The sequence below is a fragment of the Solanum pennellii genome, chromosome 5 (genome assembly GCF_001406875.1).
Source record: "Solanum pennellii chromosome 5, SPENNV200".
Taxonomy (NCBI): domain Eukaryota; kingdom Viridiplantae; phylum Streptophyta; class Magnoliopsida; order Solanales; family Solanaceae; genus Solanum; species Solanum pennellii.
The window spans coordinates 4,693,013-4,715,344 of NC_028641.1; the positions used below are offsets into that span (position 1 = coordinate 4,693,013).

The following is a 22,332-nucleotide window of genomic DNA, read 5'->3' on the forward strand; positions in this document are numbered from 1 at the left end:
CTCAAAGCATTGTTTGGTGTGACGAATAAGAATAAATAGTCACAGGATAAAAAAAAAAAATCTTAGGATGAAATTTTGATATCTTGTTTGGTTGTCAATTGTCATATTTGAGATGACTTATCCACCATTTATATCATAGTGATGGGATAAGTTATCACATATACATGGTGGGATAAATTATTCCTATATGTGATAACTTATCCGAGGATAATTTGTTCCCAACCAAACGACCCCTTTGGGACTTAGCGTCTTCGTTGAGATTTGGCCTCACTACACAAAAAGTGTCTCGTTAGTTAGAATCTTGAATTCGTCCTTATACGACCTCTAAGCTTCTCCTCCTATTTTGACACCAATTTTTCATGGTTCAAGCCCAATAACAAGGTATTGTCTGCTTTAGATCGACTTTTCTAAGCAACCCTCAAGGCCTTTGAACCTTGCGATCTTAGAGTTTTAATCGACTCAAGACACCTCATGTTGCAGAGATGCATAACATCAGAATTCATCAACATTTCATATTAAATATATCAATTATATTACTACAAATAACATAGCATATCCAAGAATCAATTGTCATTTCAAACCAAAACACCCGTGTTGGGGAAGTCTGATGCTCAAAGCATTCCACTATTATGTAAGGTACGTGGAAGAACTGTACCATTAGGGGGTGTAATGTAGACAGACTACCCTAACACAAACATCAATGACTGATTCCATAGCTCGAACTCGTGATCAATCCTAGCAACATTGAATCCTAGATACTTAGCAAATCAGTTAACTATCAAGTAGTTGGAAAAGGATTGAAACCACTTTGGACCATCTCTTCTAAAGGACCAAAGAGTGGTTTAGGGAGATTGTTCCATTCATACCAATCCCAACCAGCACATTTATCAGGTTCAAGTGTTTCAGGCTTCTGGTTAACATCAGCAGGGACTGCTCTGATGAATACGCAAACGATATGCACTTTCTCTGAGATGACATTGTTAGTCACTGTTAGAAACTCGGTTTCATCAATTATCAATCCTGTTTCCTCCTTCACCTCCCTCGTTGCGCACTCTTCAAAACTTTCCCCTGTAACCAATACATGATCAATGTACGTGTTCAACATGTTTTGAGCATCGCTTCAGAGCTTAAACGCACTTTAAGCACGCCTTGAACAACACTGGGCAACTATTCAGAACAGAACCATAGGCTTCTAGGCTACGAACATGATTACTTATTTGATCATGTTGCTGAACTCAAATATGAATATATGCACATTGTGTTATCAAATATGTCTTGAATTAAACAGAACCAAATACTCCCTCCGTTTCAATTTGTTTGTCTAACTTTCCGTTCCAGTCCATTCAAAAAAGAATGTCCTTTTTCTTTTCTAACAACTCGTTGTCATTAGTTCTAACTTTCTATGTAGCATGTTTAACACCAAAAGATTAAATGACGTTTTGATATATTCTACATACTTTTAAGTTGAAGACCAAATGATTTAAAGTTTTCTTTACTATCTTACAATTCGTGTCAAGTCAAAACACATTTCTATGTCCTAATTTATGTAGAACAGTCGAAATTTCGAAATTCAAAAAAGTTTTAATCTTTTTTAAATAAAATTTATATTAATACATTACAAATCACAATAATTAACTATTAAACTATATTTCGTATGTTTGTAAATACTCCAGTTTTTCTTATTTTCAATTTAATAATCTAGCAAAAAATTACTATAAATTTTAGATCATCTAGCAAAGAAATCATATCATAAATCATAACTAATATGTGAATCTAAGCTTCGATAAACAACGGGAAGAAATTTTTAGGTACTCACCGAACTCCAGGTGGCCGCCGGGAAGTGCAAAGGTGCTATGGCCGACGGCGGAGAGGCGTTTCCCCAACAGAACTTTACTTCCTTTTAAAAGGAACACCGCTACCCCGACTTTAGGTATCGGAGGTGACGGTGGCTTTGAGGTGCCCGGTGTTTGCTGAGCGCCGTTTTCCATTTCTCCGGCACCGGAATAAATTTAACGGGAAGGCGTAGATTGCGTGCGGAGTATTTATATGGTTGAAAATTTTGTAATTGGGTCCCGTCTAGGCCCAATAGCAAGAAGCTATTGGGCTTTTTGTCTGACCAGCCCATTCAAACTTGTGTGGATGGGAGGTTTGCACAAATAGTCTATTTTATGACATTATTTAAAATTTAACCATTTAAATTATTAGTACAACTTAAATTCACAACTTATTTTACCGTATTGTTAAAAAATTTCTACCATTTGAAAAACTTGCAAAAATCTATACTATCTCTTATTTGTGGATTCATCACTTTACGCAGTGTATTAATCGGATACATCACTTTACGCGATATATCAAGATATTGAGTGATGTATTCGAAATTGAAACTGAATGTATCAGAACGATTTGGAATGTATACGAATTTTATCAAATTTAAAGGATTTTTATAATTTTAAAAGGAGTAAGGATAAGATATAATTAATTATTAACAATATGTCATTGGTGTAAAAATCCAAAAAAGAAACGTTTGATTCATCTTACGAGTCTTAACAGATCGTCAAAAATTCGAATAAATACAAAAAAAAAAAAAAGATGTTCGATTTGCATGTTCATGCCCTGATCACGATATTTATCAAGTACTTTCTTGCCTCCTCAAAATCTACTGACTCAATTAAAACAAATTGTAATTAGAATATCATCTAGATAAAACTTAGTTAACATACAATCGATGAATGTACTTAACCATTTAGGAAATTTACATTCTTTATTCCTCATAATTTGGGAACTTTAGGTAGTGGAAAAAAAAAGATAGCAAAAAGGGATGGAGGAAGAAGATTTTAAATGGCCTTTGATATAAATATATACCATTCAATATTATTACATAAACTTTCACGGAATAATCTTAAAAACATATAATCTTAAACTCTATTAACTCTGGCTTATCTTAAATCTAATAAGTAATTGAACGAGTTATAAATTTCTGCAATACATTCATAATTTATAAAATTTAAATTCTAATTACGACTTACTGCGATTATAATTCCGATTTAGGGTTTGCCTGCTGGAGTGTGGCGCAAACAATACACCTTCTCGTTGCACACCCGTGCTTTTTGTAATGCACGATAGGTTAAAACCCCTTTACGCCCTGCAACTTTAATTTAAAAAAAAAGAAGAAAAACATCGATTATTATTTTTCGAAATCAAATAAAATTATACTTTATTATTTCTAAAAATAAAATGATAAATTTCTCATTCAGGCGTTTAAAGAAAAGACTTTATAATAATAACTCATAAATATCTCATCATGTGACTCGTACACGACCACAAAGTACAAGAAATCACTAAAAAAAATTCTTTATAAATTTTCTAATCAAATATCGAAAACTAAAAAGGGCCATTTGCATTTTTTCCCTATATTTTGTGCCGGTTTTTAATGATTTTATCCCTCTAGGTAAAAAAAAAGCAAAATTTTTACATAATAATAGTTTATAAGTTGTGTTTCACACTCGTAAATAACTTTTATTATGTTATAAATACAAAAATTAAAATTCAACTTATTTAAATGATTAAGAATAAAAATCTACTCATTTTAATGAAAAATCATGCAATTAATGAAAACAAGACTATACTGTTATAAAATTAAATTCATAAGACTAAAATCATAAAGACAAGAAGATAACAGAAATAGATAGAAGAAGAGGACTTTTCTTCTTATTCAAGTGTATATTACAATGGTGAATGATATCACTATTTATAGGTAGAGAAATCAACCAAAAGGTCACCATGTTTAATGTCACATTAGTAGATACATTTCTATCCCAAAAAGATTCATCACCTTGGGAATACATATCCATGATAAGGATAAATTTATAATAAGCTTAATGGACAATCCACTTAATTCAATGTATTTATAACATATACAACTAATTTGCCACACATATTAATAGTAAATCGCATTATGCGGTGCGAAGTTTTAAAAATTAAATTAAAATATTTTATTTTTAAAATTTGAATTGTGACACGTAAATTGAGAAAGAATTTGATATCAAAAATTTACCGGGCGATGATTGGGGAGTTGCTGATCCAGCTGATGGAGGACGATGAGGTAGTGCTGGCATTTTACTACTTCCCGGACCTGTTATTAAAATAGAGTTTATATATATTATGCCATCATAATAACTAATTTATCTCGAATGTAAATAATTTGATCGTATTAATATATAGAGCCGTCAATATGAGCTACGCCTGTTGGACAGGCCTGGTCTAGCCCAAAATTTAATAGGGTTGGGCTATGATTTTTGGAGTCCATTTGAGAAAAGGGCTTTTTAACTCGGTCTGAATAAGCCTGTTGATTTGTAGGGCTTGAGAAATATCGATAGAGCCGTTTCGTAGGCCATGAAAAATTAATTAAAAATATAATATAATATTAAAATTTTAAATTAAAGAGAGTATAAACTCAAAACAATTATGTTAATATTTCTATTTACATATTTATATTTTTACTTGAAAAAAAAACTTAATAAATATAAGAAAGATAATTTTATTTGTGGATCTGATTAAAAAGTAGTAACATTAACATTTAATATTGTTTTGTCGATATTTATGACAATACTTTTAAATTATAATTTATAATTTAATTTAATAATTTTAAATACAATATAATTTTTAAATAAAGTGGGCTGGCCCGGTAAGCCTGTAGCCCACGTACTTGTGAGATGAACCGACCGTTTTCTGACCCATACAAAAAAAGGACTAGCCTAACCTGACCCGTAAAATATCAAAGCCTATATATACATGAAATTTAAATTCAATTCAAACAAAGAACAAGCACTTTTGGGTATAAAAAATAATTTTTGTTTGTTTGAGTGGGGTGGGGGTACCTACTTGTCTTTGAATTTTCTTCCTATTTGGTCAAATTGATGAATATAAAATAATATTTTAATGTGTCCAAATTTGGTATCCACTTTATTTTCAATAGCCTAATTATTTATACTTTTATAATCTGTTTGATCAAGTTTAAAAAATTATTTATTTTAAAAAGTATTTTTATTGACAGTGTTTGTTATATACATATATAATAGCAATTTGTTTTAGACTAATTAATTTGAAAAACTTGTTGATGTAGAGTAATAGTTTATGTTTAACTATAATTACAAAAGTATTTTCGATAAAAAAAAAATCTGGCATACATGTCTCATTTAAGGAATATATGCTTTTCAAAGGTATTTTTTTAATATTAAATAACTAAAATTCGATATCTCAAATTAAAAGTAAAGTTCTTTACAATTAAAAAAAGGAAATGGAAAAGAAAAACTGTTTATTAGTCCAAATTAAATGCCACCGTACTAATGAATTTATTTACTTCCTTCAACTGAAAATTTAGGGGAAAAAAATTAAAATACATTAATGTGAAGGGATAAATATATCATTTTTTAAAAGAGTTTTATTTACGTAGATGTTTTTAAAAATTCTCCTTCTAATAATACAAGTGATTTTTGTGTTTTATCTACACAAAAAATTGTTATTCAATAAATAATGAATAATTTTTTAAAATTCTCATACTTTATATATCAATCAGAAAAGCGAAGAGATAAAACCTGATAATATTCTTCGAGAAGCCATTATCGATGATTGACAAAAAATTAATACAAACAATATCAAAGTGAATGCTTTGTAATTCATGGTTTCAAAAAGCTGTGGAGGAAGAAATGAATAATATACTGTGTTTTTTTTTTGTTTAATACAAACAATATCTTATATAAGCTTTTCCTCAAGAGAAAAATAAATAATTCAAACTTGTGGACTAAAATCCTTTAAGATATTAGAAAACGTGTGAAGTCTTACCTGGACGAAACATTTATGACACTTTAGTTTTTATTTTTCATTCACGGTTCAGTATCTGTATTAACGTTTGATTAATTTAAGTTAGTAAAATTATTTTATATTCGTAATTTAAATTTAAAATCATTAATTAAAAAAGAAATAATTTTATCCGTTACACCGCAACCTTTTTTGATTGGTGACACTTAGTTGGTCTACTCTTAAGTTTTCTCATACTGATATGTTGAACGAGTCATTACTTAATTAGCCTTTTTTTTTTCAAGAACATGTAGAATATATTAAGGTAAAGTGATTTTATAATTTGTAGAAATTAGCAATATTTTTTACTTTAAAAATTCTTTTAATTTATGTACTTGGTATAGAAAGTTTAGTTTTTTTTAGCTAAAAATAATTTTTAAACAGCAGCCAAAAAAAAATAATAATAAGAAACAGAGTAAATCATATTTTTGGATTTGTACTGGTCTTAAATTAAAAATTATCAAATGCGTCAAAATGTCATTTAATCTTATATTTTTAAATTTCTTTTTAAAAAAAGAAAATTAAGAGTTGTAAAAAAAAGTTCTTTTTAAATTGGAATAAAAAGGAAAGTATACAAATAAATTTAAACATAGGAAGTAATTAATAGGGTTATATAATTAATTACATGTTAAAATTATTTTTTTAAGAGATCGATCAAGTCAAACATGAAAAAGTAAAAATGGTCGGATAAAGAAACTTCTACTTGTTTAGTTTGAAAATTAAAAAAAATAACAGATCATTTAATTTTTTTATTTATTATATCATTAATTATAATTATCTTTTAATGCATTTATCAAGATATCAAATTTATCTGAAAAATAATATAATAAAATTATTATTTTATTTATTTTTGGTCAAAAATATGTTAAATTAATATGAACAAAAAAAAAGTAGTACTATGGAGTCTTCTTGGTAGTTGACCAAGTCAACTGATAGCGTCTTGTCAAGTTGTGTAGTTTAGCTACAATTATATTACAATTGGATCCACAGATAGAAAATAATCGATCATTTTTTCTATCGAAGACTTTCAAATAGCAAAAATTTGATTCTTAGCTAGCGTTTGATCATAAATTTTTAAATATTTTTAGTAAATGTTATTTGAGTGAAAATTTGGTGAAATTTCACTATGTGTTTGGCCATAGGATTTGAAAAATATATTTCATCTTTTAAAAAAAATATGATTTATACTCATAAGTTTTAAAAACTATCAAAACTAACTATCGGTTTGTATTACAAGTCAATTGGATGTTCGTTACAACAATAACAAATAGTGTTCATGACACTAGAGCAATATGGTAGTTTGGAGTGAGTTCAACAAACATCATTCCATACATCGTGAAGTATACAAAACACGTGACTTTGTTACCTTGAGTCAATCTTTCATCAACGATCAAATCATTATTTAATATTCAGTAAATATTCATCACTATTTTGGTGTTCCACGTAAAAAATTATGTAATACAACGCAAGCAACTACTGTAGATGGTGTTTTTGTAAAAGATAAAAATTTGGGGTAAAAATTTAATTTTTAAAAAGTCCCAAATAATGAGATTTGGCCCAAATATTAGAAAAAACTTATATTTGAGAATTTGATATATTTGCCAAAAATATTTACTAAATAATGACAAATTGTATGAACAAACATTATTTACCATATTTTTTCTAAATATTATTTAAAAAATCTTATGGTCAAACGGGTCCTTAATATCTTCATCTATTCGATCAAAACTTCATTAATGTGCTTATCTACGAGCTATACTAAATTCTATAGAGTAAATGCTTACATAGAATGTCTTATACTAATTTTTAAAAGCAATTTGAATTATCAGTTATTTTAATTTATAATTCTTTTTATACCATTTTCAAAAGTATTAATTTTTTTTAAATTTTAAAAAAATATCATATCCAAATTCACATAATTTGAAACAAAGAGATTTTTCTATGCATTTTAGTTCTTTTTTTCCCTTCATATTTGATACAACTGAAATTCCTACTCTTCGTCGGTATTCTATTTATATGATTAAATTAAATATGTATATTAAAACTAATAATAACGTGATGAGGTATATTATGAATATATTGAATTGATTCTACTATTTCGTAGATATACTATATTATCAAAAGTTAAACATGTTGATCAATTAAAAGAATGAAAATGACCTAAAAAGAATTGTTTGACTTGAAATTAAACACGTCTTATAGAGTCTTATAAAATTTCGATATCTACAAAATGTTTTGATGTACTTGCTATGTCATCAAAAAATTATGATATTTTTTTATAAGTCTCTTAAAGTATACATCAATTAGGAGACACGAGAGTTTCTGACTGTTTTATTCTTTCATTATATTTTAAGATATAATCTTTCTTTATGTGTCATAATTTATGTGTTTATAGTTTTTAAGAATAATCACAATTAAAGACAATTAACCAATTAATTTTATTTTAAACTTCTAAAATACAAATATTGTGAGACTGGAGGAGTATAAAAAGGGCCATTCACAATTGAAAAAATTGAAATATTTTGTGTTGTATCCTCTTTTGGGAGATAATTTAATGAAACAAAATGTACCCATTCTGTACAAAGTGGAGTACTAAAATTTATAAACCAAATAATTAATTAATTAATTATCTAAAACATACATAATTTATTGATTATTATTTTAACATATGTTATAATTCTTGCAGAGATCCCTGTTTACTTGACGACGTATGCAATTTTCTAATTTTTGTCGATCCATTCCACTGCATGACGTTGGGGTTGCTGCAAAATAACAAGTTAATAATAATAATAATAATAATAATAATAATAATAATAATAATAATAACAATAATATATTTTGTTAGAATTGAAATACATAATTCAAAAATGACATAAATCGATTTGGTCGGTTTTTAATATTAGTAAAAAACATTTCACATATGTTTTTTGCTTTCAAGCTGTCAATCAGTTTTATTAGGATATTAACAAATCACAAGATTTTATATATATGTATATAGATCTACGAACCCCACTTAATTCCGACCCCTGTTCATATGTGATATATCTTCTCACAAAAAAAATTACTCATAAAATCTTTTAATTTTTAATTAGTAGTTTTATATTTAAATTAATATATATATATATACTTTTTTAAAAATGTTTCACTTCCATCCCGTCCTATCCGATCCTTTCAGTTATTGGCGAGCCATACGAAAAGAATGAGATTATAAATATGTAAATTTATATTTAATCGAATTTTAATATAAATACGAAATATCGAGTGAAAAATCGAAAAAAAATTAGAAAGATATATATTGGAGAGAATTTTACCAGGGGGTGGGTGTATAACAGCAGGTGGTGGGTGTTGATCAGTTGCTGAATGATCTGGTTTAGAGGAATGAGGTCGCATTGGAATTCCAACATACTCTGGTGTTATCATACAAAATTAAATTAAATTGAGAAAAAAAAATTTTGGTCAGAAAAAAATTAATTTATCTAATTTGATAAGTAATTTAAATTTATTATTTAAATTCTTCAAATTTTAAATAACTTTCTAAATTTTCGATATAAAAAAGTTATTAAACTTTTTTTCATTAATTCAATTAAAATATTTATAAAATAGCACTGAATATTTCTTAGTGAGAAATTATTAAGTTATGCAGAAATTCATATTGATATAATATGGTTATAAAATAATAATTTTGATATTTTAAATAGTTAAAGGAGAATAATAAGACCCTGTGTATAGAAGAAAAAAAATATATAGTTAATTATTCTCAATTATGAAACAAGAAAATAGATTTTGTCATAACACATAACTAGTTGAATAATTCAATACTTAATAATTTATTAAATTATAAATATCATAATCAAAAGAATCAAAATTATACATAACATTTGAGATGGAGAAGTTTACCTGGTGGAATTGCTGGTGAGCTAGCATCATTATAATTATTATTATTATTATTATTATCCTGATTATAATCACCATTATCATCATCAGCCATAATAGCCTTACGTGCTGTAACAAAGAAAATTTATGTTATAAATATATATGTCTTTTTTCGTTTTAATTTATATGACTTCGATCTAAAATATGGAGAGCTAGATCAAATTAAAAACTTAGAATAAAATAAATGTTTATATTCAGTGTAAAATTTAATATAATCTCACAAATCACTATCATAGAGATAGAAATGTCGTTTCTGATAGACTCTCGATTTAAGGATAAACAATATGGAAAAAGAAATAACAAAATGTAAAGAAGTACTCAAGGAAAAATACTAAAAAAATTATATGATAATTATCATTCTGAACAGTAACTACAACAAAATAATACGATAATCGAAGTATAAGAAACAACAAAAAGTAACAGAAATTGAAGAACGAGAATTAAACTACAGATACAATGCTACGACTACAAGTATGGAAGGATAAGCGAGACAACACTCGACTACTTACTAACCTTCTACTTTAATCCACGTCCCTACGCAAAAATGAAATTTACGTATCGAAACATTATATAAGAATCATGCAATATAAATCAGTTAACAATTCAAAGTATTTTGAGAAAAAAAAAATCATGGTTAAAACAAATTTTAAACAAAGATAGTTAGATCAACAATTAATAATAAAATGAATAGTAATAATTTAGGGGAAAAACAATTATATTATAGTCTATAGAGTGAAGGGATTAATAAACCTTGTAATAATCTTGTAGAGGATGTTGAGGATAAACAAAAAATTAAGAAAAAAATGGCTATGAATAAAAAAGAGAATGTTTTGTGAATCATGGTTTTTAAAATCTACAAGATTGAGGTTTTCATTTAATCAAATAATAAGCTTATTTATTTACCCCTTTATACAATTTTCTTAAAGATTACAATATTGATAAGGAATTTGGAAATGTATGGACAACTATTTATTAGAAAATTCTTATTTTCTTTGCCCAAATTATGTGGCTTGACTTTGAAGTCTTCTGCTAAAAGTTTAAAATTTTAATTTATATGTTAAAGTCTCCTCAAATTGATTACTATGATGGGAACTAGTCGATATATAGTTATGAATTTATCTTTTGTCTGTTATTAGATATTTTATAGCTGACAGTTTTATTTTTATTACATGTTTTTAATTTATCGGTTAATATAATAGTAATAATTTTTTTTTATTGCTCAGAGATTAAAGTTATATGACGCACTAATTTCTATTTTTATTGTTGTGTATTAATGTCACGATCCAAATCACAAGTCGAGTTGACACCTATGTTCCCATCGATAGGTAAGTCAACTTAATACTTTTACCAATTCAATATTTAAAGTAGAAACATAAGCGGAAAAATAATATCCAATCACTAAGTCATTTACAAGTAGAAAATGCGAAAACCTAAATTACCACCCCAAGATATAATGTCATAAGTACTGAGCTTCTACAATACGATACAAATCTAAACTTGTGCCCGACTGAAATGATCATTAACCATAACAGCTTAATTGTCGTTAAATAAGTACTTTTAAAGGCGATTATTAACTCTTTGTAAATGTCCCTAAAACTTATAGTGACATTTGATTCAATGATAATTAACTTATGTCAGTAAAAGTTTTATCTCTCTTTATTAATATGCGTATTTATTTCCATAAAAAATTATTTTCATCATTTCTGTTTATTTTTTCTTAGGGCTTGAATTTTATGGACATAAATAATAGTACTTCATATGGTCCACTTTTCATTTGCTAAGTTTTTTCCAAGTCGAGATTAGCTATTTATAAATGTTCACATCAATTTTAATAATTTATCATGATTAAATAATAAATCAAGGTAATAATATGTATGTAATTGACTATTTGTGAAGATATATGACATAAATTTGTTAGATGATATAAGCAAAATTTCATCTACAAAATTTTTTTTATGGACTTTATATGCCATGATATTAATGAAGTGTCTTGAGTTGTAACAACGCACATGCTAATACGAGTCGATGATAAAATATATATGTTTGGATGAAAGAAAATAAACCTTTTTCTTATAGGAACACACACATAGGTAATAGAAAAAAACTTGGAAGTATAAAGTATATTACAATAAGAATAATTGAATGAAGGGTTTTTTCCCTTCCAAGAATAACCTATTTGTATATATGGCTACTTTTGTTAGCAAGTCCACTTCAAACTAACTATAACAAAGAAAAAAAGAGGATCTAATCGAAAGCTCTGGCGATTCATGGAGCTCAAAATGAGTCCAATTGAACACAATGGGTTATGGAACAGTAGTAGAATGATCGTTAAAAGGGGCTAACACTTCGAGCCATCTGCAACATGAACTCAGGTACAAGGCGCTTTCTTGGGGTCGATTTTGCTTTGATGGTTTCAGAGCTATCACCATGAATCAGTGTAATTAGATCATCTAACATATCATCTATTCCACCTCTCATTGGATCCTAAACGTTAGCAAAGCAAGAATCAGACGCGAATAAGAGGACTATAATGTGTATAAGACCTTAGCTTTTCGCGATATAAGCAAATGAGGCATCAGTTACCTGAAGAAACAAATCTGTATGTGTCTTTCCTTCATATAGGATACATTCTGCTTTGACACCGAGAGCTTTAAGAGTATCAGCAAAACTCTTGCTGGATTAAGAGAAATACGTATGTTAGCAAACTTTGCAAAAGATGTTTGGATCTACACAGCATATATGCAAAACAAGCACATGACATTTCGAAAGAAAGTCCTCCTTATTGAAGGTCAAATATGTCTACTGTTCATCTCATCGATGCATTGTGGAGATCATTTTAAGGGCTACCTTACCATAATACATGCAGCCACTATGTTTAACGATTAATTAACCAGTTTTGCTCTGCTCCATAGTTTATGTATCTAACCTATACAGCTTGTATCCCTGTGACAGGCTGGCTGCATCCTCAAAATGGAGAATTTATATGCAATCGAAACCATCGATCCTCATTCTTGGTTATATTGGTTCAGCCTATGACTTGCGTAGATGCAATTTTTGCAACGAAAATTCTGATATATGATGGATAGAGGGCCACAGACAAACATGAAAGGTCCTAATGAATTGGATATATAGTGTTCACGGTGGCAGGTAATTGAGGCAACGAGGAGTTCATACAAAAAAAGTAAGACAGATATTGGACCTCGGGGCCTGAGTTAACCTCAAAAATTAGCTCATGACTCTGACTTCGGTAGTCGGTACCTTGATAAGAAATGAACTATGGGCCTAACTCAACCTCAAAAGCTAGCTTAGGAAGCGATGATTGAAATAAAAACTCATTCCTCAACCAATGTTGGACATTTAGCAAATTTTAAGGGTCTACATGAAATGCTATTAGTAATTACCACTTACTAAGGAAATCTTGAACCAGTAAAATTAGTCGAACTAAAATGAATGGCAATGGCCTGAATATCTAGTTCAGATAAAAACTCATTCCAACTTAGTATATCGAGCATACATTCATGGTGAACTTGAAACTGTAATGCATAAAAGTTACTCCTCCCCGTCCCATTTTATGTGTCACCCTTCCGTTTTTAGTCAATACCAAAAAGGATCACACATTTTTATGTTTAGTAACTGAATTGTACAGTAAATAAGTGCATGAAGAGGAGGTCCAGACCTGGAATCACACGGAATGGAATAATCTGCGGTACCATGGAAAAGGACCATAGGAGGAAGAAGAGAGACAGCATTTTTTATTTTTGGGTCCTGAGCCATTAATTCTGGTGAGTATTGTCTCAGACCTTGTTCCCCTTCCATTATACTGTGCAAGTACTAAAATCAATATTAGCGATATGTACTGGAAAAATTTAATAGCCGTATGCATTTGTTAAAGCATTCATGTACCAGAAGTCGGTAATATATATACCTTAGAAAAATTGAACGGTACAAACCTCGGCGATGGAAGTGATCAACAAGCTTAAGGATATTATACCTGCTCATTGTTAAAAAATGGTGTATTAGTTCAATCAATTCCACTTACCAAAATCAGAAAAGAGTTTCTTCGTAAATCATTTTGCCCGTGACCTTATTAAGCAACGTATAGCAACAATTGCTAAGTACATGCTTTGAGCTCAAAGAGAAACAGAAACGCCAGTGCTTGCAAGTTGATGGAAAATCATCAGGAAACATCATGAAATTAATTTAATGGAATCTAATGAACTTTGGATATCATTCAACAACGACATACCTAGTGTACGCAGACCTTACCCCTACCTCATAGGTAGAGAGGTTGTTTCCGATAGACAACAAAATCTGGACTCAGTTCAATTAAAATTCTAACTTCATCTGGGAATTTAAGGTTTTTAGAAGACCTAAAGGAAGAAGTGGCAAAGACTCTACGCCTTGTAGTCCCAGGGACTTGAACAAGAACTTACCCGCCAGATAGACCAAAATACGTCTTTATTTGGGAGACACTCCAAGAAGCTCTCGGTTCGGCACCAGTCTCCTTGATTGCCTGCTCCAAGAGAGCACATGTAGCAATATGTGCACCAGCGGATTGTCCCATTAAGTAAATTCTAGAAGAAGAATAAAACATGATATATTTCATTCTTAATTAGAGAGAATTATTCATAAGAATGTAAGGACAAAACAACTCGGCTACCTGTTCGGATCACCTCCATATTCAGCTATCTTGTTACAAACAAAGGAGATACCTTGAGAAGCATCCTTAACCATGTCACTAATTGTTCCTTGAGGAAAATTTCTGCAAGCAATTGATGTAACGCCTTTAGTTATCGAAAACAAACTAGTGGCTACATACAAGTGCAATTTAAGCGTCCATTGAATGATCCAACATATAGTATATGCAACATGAGAGAAACAAAGGGAGAAAGTTTGACTTGTAATTTTTCTTCCTCGGTTGCGCAAAGCCATACATCACATCCTGGACATCGTTCTTCTCTTAATCCTCTTCAACTTGTTAGATTAATATTTCCCAACCATATTAGTTGGCTCCTTTCGGATGAGTTGGAAGTTATATTGTGAGAAAGATTTTTGTTTTTGGATGCAAGAAAGATTATTTTATGAGGAAAAGAAAACAAGTAAAGCTCTTTAGATGCATCATCACATATACGGTAAACCAACACTCTGCTTTCGCCGTTCTGATATTAGACCAGTTCGTTCTATTGTATCATTTCACAGAACAAGATTGTTGTAGGTTTTGAAAATTTTAAGAAAGGTATTAGTGAACATAAAAATTATACCAAGTGTCCAAAAAGCTAATTTTAGCGAATATAAGCAAAATCCTAGTAATATAGAACTTTTTTTTTCTTTTTTCCAGATAACGTATCGTGTGGTAAATAAGTTGAAATGCCTAAATCTTTCCTGCGTAAGCAAAAAAACAAAAAACTAATAACTCACAAATGTGCAAGAAATAGAGAACATGAATTACAAAACTCATACATCTAAACGATCCATCATGCAAATGTACATTAAGCCCAAAAAAACACTGTATTTCTCAGATGAAATAGTAATCACCTGTAATCAATGCATGCCACAATAATGTCTCTTTCTGACAATTGTTGTCCTAGAAGAGAACCCCAAGCTTTGTAGCTGTAACACAAAGAAGAAAGAATAACTAAGAATATAATTTTATCAAATCGTCACCGACTTGCTTAAACAAGAGGAGCCACTATTTTAACTATGTGTTGATTAATGATTGCAATGTAAGTGTAAAAGCTTCTACGGTGTAGCCACGTAACATAGTAAGCAGTAGGAATAATAATCCTCAAACATTCATGCTGAAAATCTAATAATAGATCAGATTTTGAATCTTACAATGCGAATGGTTTGAAGAAAATGTAACAGTTTCCATACTTACCAAACAGATAGAAGCTGGCAGGTCATATTATATCGGACTAGATTTTATAACATAGGATATTCCTCAGTTTTAAGGATAAATGGATGTAATTTAAGGAAATGACTTGATTACGCACCCAATGATCCATGCTCCACCTGTTATAAATGCAACAACTGGCTTTGGCCCATTCATATTTTTCGGCAGGTATAGATCAAGCCTGCACCACGAGACTTTAACCAGGTATAAATCCATGAAGACATAGAAAAGTATGCTCAAGCATCCTATGAAAATAAGGATTGAATTCAACAAAGTATACCTATTTCTTGGTTGATCACCATAAACAATCCCTCTACGTACTTGACTGGAATAGAAATAGTAATATCCAACTGCTTCAGACAAGCATGATTTATTTATGGGCGTTATATTCTAAAATATGAAGTCAACAAGGTATTTAAAGTCAAGTGTTCAGATGAAATATCCAAGATGCTTCAGACCTTGAATAAAACCAGGTATAAGCAGCATAGCATAACAGCCAAGGGCAAGAAACCTGACGATCCATCTGTACCCTACCCTGAACAAAGGTGGATGACCAGAAAAAATTTAGAAAATGCCTTTCATATATATTAGACACTAAGATTTGAGGTAGGAATATATCCCTACAGCATAAAATATTCAAAGAGTTGCTAAGAGAGCATTGCAGTGACGTTGATTGGCTAACTATAAAGGTTAATATTAAAATAGTGCTAGGCATTCTAAAACTCCTCTTGAAAGGCTAGGGTGAAATGGAACATTTGGTTGATAAGCAATCAAGTGGTTTCTTTATAACATGTGGAGAAGCTGAATTTTAGTAGTCTACTTCAATGGCTGTACAGATATGCAACAATAAAGAATATGTATGAAGCTGTTGTGTAGTGTGAAATTTGATAGGGTGAAACCTTCAGATAGCTGAACTGACCTATTCACAGGTGAGAATATTTGGCATAAAGGGCATAGAGACAAACATAGTTTTAACTTGACCATCTAAGATGGCAGTGTCACATATATCTACAAGGTGACTTGGACATGCTGATCTAAGACACAATACTGGCATGGCAAGGTTGGAATCATCATGGATAAGTCTTTTATGTAGATGGAGGAAAGAAGAAAATCAGTAGACATGTGCTCTCCCTCCTTAAGTTTGGTTAGCAGGAAAAGGAGGCCAGGAGAGAATTCATTGCTAGGAGGCTTGCAAGAAAAGCTTATTCCTTCCACTTCACTTCCAACTTGTCATTGTTGGTAAGCAGCTTCTTATATATGCAAGCTAAAAGTCAGCCCACCAAGTATAACAGCATCACTAGAACCTTATCTTCAATCATTAGAAGTGAAGGTGAACAACATACTCTTACTGCCAGTCATGGTGTCTGCTCCTGTCCCTCAAGTTAACCCCTTTCTTTGTTCTGTATGACTGTATTCCATGTAAGTTCAGGTATAATCGGTTGCCTTCTCATTTCAGTTCTCATTCAACTTATACTAATTCAAATAACACATTAAATTACATCAAGGATAAAATAAAACGGGTGACTTACTCATTAGTATGATTGGTCTTCCCCAACACCTGAAGTATAATTGATCGTAAACTCTATAGGGGAACATACTCCCAACTAGTGTTGTCTCCAAAGCTGGCAAAACCATGGTTACATGTAATGCTAGACCACGTATAAATTTTGAGCTGGGATAAACTCTGTCTAATTTTACTCTCACTATTAGGAAAAAGTCTCATTATTTCCTTGACTCCTAGCGGCGCTCCAACCGGTAATTGGTAACCCATAGACAAAAGTTGAGGAATAAATTTGAACCTTTTCTTTTATCGAAGAGTTTAGCACGTGCATATTAGATCTCTGTTTATGGTAAACGACAAATACAAGACAAATGCATAACTATTTTCTAATGGCCAAGGTATGAATGAACTAAAATTGTAACAAATCGCAAATTTGAGCGATTCCGGATAGTATAGAGGCAAATTGGATCTTTTCCCTTAAAACAATCGAAGTTCAAGACAATATTACCAGAAGACAAACCAATACACAAACTCAACTAAAAACAAATTCAAACATGCAATCAATAAAATCATTATAACCAGAATACAACAACTACACCTCAACCCAAACAAGTTGGGGTTGGCTATATGAATGTCCACTCCTTCATTAAGCTCATTTCATATCATCATCATCATATTAAACAAGCCATTATAACAAGAATTCAACAACTACACCTCAGCTCCAAACAAGTTGGGGTCCGCTATATGAATCCCCACTATTTCATTTAAGCTCACTCATATCATCATCATCATACTAAATAAACACTATAACCAAAATACAACAACGCCTTAGTCCCAAGCAAGTTGGGATCAGCTATATGAATCCCCACTACTTCATTTAAGCTCATTCATATCATCATCATACTAAATAAAACATCCTAACCAAAGTACAACAACCACGCCTCAATCCCAAATAAGTTGATGTCACCTATATGAATCTCCACTTCTTCATTTAAGCTCATTCATATCATCATCATCATACTAAATAAAACATTCAAATCAAAATACAACTACACCTCAATCCTAAACAAGTTGGAGTCGCCTATATGAATCTTCCGTTCTTAATTTAAGCTCATTTTCATATCATTGTCATCATACTAAATAGATCATTCCAACCAAAATACAACAACTACCCCTCAATCCCAAACAAGTTGGGCTCATCTATATGGATCTCCGCTTCTTCATTCAAGCTCATTCATATCATCATCATCGTACTAAATAAATCATTCCAACAAAAATACAACAACTACGCCTCAATCACAAACAAGTTGATGTCGCATATATGAATCTCCGCTTCTTCATTTAAGTTCATTGCATACCATGATCATCATCATCATACTAAACAAAACATTGTAACCAAAACACAGTTTTATAAAAGAGATTATTACCCGAGATATCGCAAGAGTCTAAAGCTAAGCCTAGTTACAACATAAGTATCAGAAGCAGCCCTTCCCATTTCTCTGCGACAACCCTCAACAGCTCCAGACAAAAGGGAATTTGCACTTGCAATCCGGCGCCTCCTCTGCTGCTGCATAACTAAATTGTTCGACGACGACGACGAAGAAGAAGAATAACTAAAAGCTCTAGTAAGAAGAGGCTTTGTCTCAATCTTTGAATCATCATCATCTTGAACAACAAGTATGGTTGATGAAGAAGATGAATGTACAATATGAGGTTCTGATCTGACTAACATTGTGTCAGCAGTAACAGAGGATGTTGGAATCAACATTGATGGTGGTGAATTGGGGTTAGAAATAGGAAGAAGATTTGAGGGTTGCATTGAGGAAATTACAAAAAAAGATTTGATTTTTATCAAACAATCAAGAACAAGAAGACAAATTTATCTATAGAAAGTAAAAAAGATTTGATTTTTAAGGGTAAAAAAACAAGAAAACAATGTTTTCAAGATTCAATTTTTATTGCTGAAAAAGTGAAAAAATGAGTTGGATTTTTGTTGTGTAGTGTTAAAGTTAGTTTAATGGATGGAGGGATCAAAGATTCTCTTATCTCCATGAATTATTGATTTGATTTCATAGAGATTTGAGAAATTTTTGTGTTTTTTTTTTTTTTGACAGTTTGAATTTTTTCAGAGAAGAAGAAGAAGAAACAATAGTGGGGACAAAGCTAAAAGTTTGGTTCCACATGTTGTGTTATCATATGTTGTTTTTTCTTTTTGTTTTTAGCATATGTTTTTTTCCTTTTTATAAAGGAATTTCGAAATTGCGAAAATAAATTTTATTTCACTATAATAGTTTATAAACAAGATATAGAAAATAAATTACGTCATGTAAGTTCCATGGACAAGATTGATCGGAAATGTATGTAGAGAATTTCAAACCTGAGAGTTTGAGACTCGTGAGAAGGTAGGGTTAGGGATGGTGCGTAATATATTGAAATTTTGACTCGTGAGAAGGTAGGGTTACGAATGATATGGTGTAATATATTGAAATTTTGTAAGGCTACGCATAATATAATATGGTATGTTGAAACTTCGGTTATAACTAGCCTAAGAAGATGAAAAGGATAAATTTATGAGATAACACGAGTCAAATAAGAGATAAATGATAAGTTTATGAGATACTACGAATTATGGACCTGAATATTAGAATATGTGTACTTATCTTGATTTGGTAGCAAATTAAGTGCAAATTAAGTTTGTCAAATTTTTATATAAAGGAACAATTAAATTCTTAGGATAATCTCAAATTATAGTATGAGATTTTATTTGCATATTTAATACGTTTTTCTTTCGATTTAAGTTGCATATGATTCATGTAATATCCCAATATTCGATTGATTAATCTGAGGTTATCTTTGTCTGAGTCACTTCATTTTTTTTTTGTCCAAATCACTTTTATTTTTGTCTAATCAAAATTCACTTGCTTGTTTTTGTTTTTTTTTGTATGTGTCTCACAAAGTACTGGTAAAGATTGTAAACTGACTATTTTATTCTCATTTCAATATTTATTTTGTAGAACTAATGACCCTAATATTAATTATTGAGCTAAAACATCCTAAAAGTACTTTTATCATGATGTGTTATTGTTAACTTTTATATCAAATCCACACGATTATTTTCAAAAGAATAATTTGTACACCTTTATACGTAATTCTTTTTTCTAGTTATATCAATATAAAATTTTATTTACACGCTAATTCGATAGGTAATACCTTAACAATTTGCCGTAGGGTGATGTTATATCAGCCTAAGATTCATGCACAAATTGGGTAATTGGTTTTCGAGTTGGACCTTACAATATATCAAAAAGTAATAATAATAATCGAACGTAATTAAAAGTTGAATCCAATTCAAATTGGATTTTGCTTTTATTAAATTATACTATAGTTAACAGTATTTGTTTTCCTAATATTATTATAATAAGGTTTCAGAATTTTATTGGGATTTGGATTTATGACTTTTTAATTATTTTTTTTCCTTATATCAATATAATGAAACAATAAATTGTAAAATATTAGTCAGAGTTAATTGACTCTAAAAATAGAAAACTATAACAACTAAAAAGGAATGGATATAATATTTTTGCTTCTAATAATTTATAACATGTTTCCAAAAATAGATTTCCACTTTAATTTGTCGCTTTAATGTATTAAAGGAAATTATTTTTCTTATTTTATCCTTACTGTTAATTATTTATTCCTTACATTATATTTCAAGAGTTAAAATACGTCAATTTATATGTGTATTATGATAAAAAGTACTCATATCTAGTTATGAAGCTGTTGAATTTACGAATTGTGACCCCTTGTCCATTGTTATGTATGTGGTTATGTGAGTCATACGAGACAATTCACGTATGATTTGAGAGTCAAACTCCTGCACAAAGGCTTAGGCCAACACTTATACAGTAGTCCATTATTATTTGAAGGCAGACATGATGATAATGAATTGTGATTGATCTAAACCCTTTAATCATTTTTATATTTGTACAAATCATTATAAACTTTTGTGATTATCATATTCCTGGTATTTTCTTAAATTAATTCTTATGCGTTGGAACAAAAAAAAAATCTATCAAAGTTATTCTTTTTTAACAAAAAAACCATTGAAAAATTATATTTATCATTTTCTGCTAACCGTACCCCCACTTTGCTAATATCACCTCTCTAGTTAAAAAATTTCCAACATCACAAATTTACAAAGTAATATATACGAAATGTTACATAAATTTAATAGCTTTTGTTCAGATTTTATATATATATAAATTTAATAAATATTTAATTATAATTTTATTAGTATTATTATTAATTTTTATTATTATTATACCAACCTAAAATTACCATAAAAATCACCAGATAAATTTAAATTTTGAATCAGTCACATAATATTCCTTGAATTGGCCACTTTGATAAGTCAATGAAGTCCTCACTACTTAGTAAGAAAATTCTAAAAAAAAGTGACAAATTAATGGAAAAAGAGACAACAATTGATTTAAATAAGGAATATCCGGATAAATTAAAGGATAAAATCCTCGATCAAGATTATGTATACATTGCGGCTCATTATGCACAAAGTATATATTAAAAAAGAGTGTGTGTGATAAAGAGGGTGGGTCGATGAGGACAGATAAGAAGAACTATCGTCAAAATTTTGAAAATGAGGTATACACAATATTTTAGAAAATTTCATATCAAAATAAGAGAGAAACATAAAGAGGGTGCTTTATAGAAATATTAAAAATATGTTTATCGATTCTGATCCTTAATTTTCGATCTGTATTTAACAGTCATCCATATCGACACATAAAAAGAAGGATTCTAGAAAGCATTTTTTGTTTGTGAATTAGATTCATGGACAAAGAGTTCTTCAAAGTTAGTAAAAGACCACCAAAAATATGGAGGCATCTTGTTTATATTTAAAAATTTGATGTCTTTTCAATTTGCTATTAATAAAGAATTAAAAAAAAAATTCCACATCAATGGTTACGTTAATAAAATGGGGTGATATTTTAAATATTCAGCAATTCTGTTCTCTTCAAATTAGTTTTTACATGAGTTAAATTTCAAGATTTAATTATACATGATATTAAAGCAGTGTTATCTCACTCGATATTGAGCTCCTAAGTTAAATAATTATTTACGCTATGAATGT

At 29.8% G+C, this 22,332-nt stretch overlaps 3 protein-coding genes across 5 annotated transcripts; all 3 read right to left on the reverse strand.

The window, feature by feature from the left end:
- Positions 1-498: 498 nt before the first annotated feature.
- On the reverse strand, positions 499-2,125 carry LOC107018691 (nudix hydrolase 1). Its single transcript, XM_015219236.2, has 2 exons — positions 1,817-2,125; positions 499-1,068 (listed from the first exon to the last, which is right to left on the reverse strand). Exons 1-2 carry the CDS (start codon positions 1,986-1,988, stop codon positions 779-781), a joined length of 462 nt encoding a protein of 153 aa, XP_015074722.1. The 5' UTR covers positions 1,989-2,125; the 3' UTR covers positions 499-778.
- A 6,211-nt stretch (positions 2,126-8,336) lies between these two features.
- LOC107019012 (WAS protein family homolog DDB_G0292878-like) lies at positions 8,337-10,728 on the reverse strand. 3 transcript variants are annotated; one of them, XM_015219598.2, is made up of 4 exons: positions 10,540-10,728; positions 9,754-9,858; positions 9,168-9,263; positions 8,337-8,618 (listed from the first exon to the last, which is right to left on the reverse strand). In XM_015219598.2, the coding sequence occupies exons 1-4, from the start codon at positions 10,628-10,630 to the stop codon at positions 8,518-8,520; spliced, it is 393 nt and encodes a 130-aa protein (XP_015075084.1). In that variant the 5' UTR covers positions 10,631-10,728; the 3' UTR covers positions 8,337-8,517. The 3 variants fall into 3 exon arrangements, 2 of the variants coding, with proteins under 2 accessions (XP_015075084.1, XP_027772790.1); XM_027916989.1 differs by lacking the exon at positions 10,540-10,728 and adding an exon at positions 10,303-10,525 and having other exon boundaries at positions 8,339-8,618; XR_003578312.1 differs by lacking the exon at positions 9,754-9,858 and having other exon boundaries at positions 8,339-8,618; positions 10,540-10,721.
- Positions 10,729-11,853: 1,125 nt separating this feature from the next.
- On the reverse strand, positions 11,854-19,383 carry LOC107018586 (probable isoprenylcysteine alpha-carbonyl methylesterase ICMEL1). Its single transcript, XM_015219104.2, has 11 exons — positions 18,611-19,383; positions 16,141-16,217; positions 15,963-16,032; positions 15,783-15,863; positions 15,325-15,399; positions 14,450-14,551; positions 14,223-14,363; positions 13,715-13,780; positions 13,466-13,609; positions 12,373-12,463; positions 11,854-12,273 (listed from the first exon to the last, which is right to left on the reverse strand). The coding sequence occupies exons 1-11, from the start codon at positions 19,000-19,002 to the stop codon at positions 12,118-12,120; spliced, it is 1,395 nt and encodes a 464-aa protein (XP_015074590.1). The 5' UTR covers positions 19,003-19,383; the 3' UTR covers positions 11,854-12,117.
- Between the last annotated feature and the right edge of the window lie 2,949 nt (positions 19,384-22,332).

Excerpts from the sequence above, each read along its gene's own strand:
- LOC107018586 (XM_015219104.2), bottom strand. The coding sequence starts at position 19,002 with ATGCAACCCTCAAATCTTCTTCCTATTTCTAACCCCAATTCACCACCA. Across the intron at positions 13,610-13,714 it reads TACCGTTCAATTTTTCTAAG|TATAATGGAAGGGGAACAAG; the intron begins GTATATATATTA and ends GTACTTGCACAG. Across the intron at positions 12,464-13,465 it reads TCCATTCCGTGTGATTCCAG|CAAGAGTTTTGCTGATACTC; the intron begins GTCTGGACCTCC and ends CTCTTAATCCAG.
- LOC107019012 (XM_015219598.2), bottom strand. The coding sequence starts at position 10,630 with ATGATTCACAAAACATTCTCTTTTTTATTCATAGCCATTTTTTTCTTA. Across the intron at positions 9,264-9,753 it reads CTCACCAGCAATTCCACCAG|AGTATGTTGGAATTCCAATG; the intron begins GTAAACTTCTCC and ends TGATAACACCAG. Across the intron at positions 8,619-9,167 it reads TGTTATACACCCACCCCCTG|CAACCCCAACGTCATGCAGT; the intron begins GTAAAATTCTCT and ends GTTATTTTGCAG.
- LOC107018691 (XM_015219236.2), bottom strand. The coding sequence starts at position 1,988 with ATGGAAAACGGCGCTCAGCAAACACCGGGCACCTCAAAGCCACCGTCA. Across the intron at positions 1,069-1,816 it reads CGGCGGCCACCTGGAGTTCG|GGGAAAGTTTTGAAGAGTGC; the intron begins GTGAGTACCTAA and ends TATTGGTTACAG.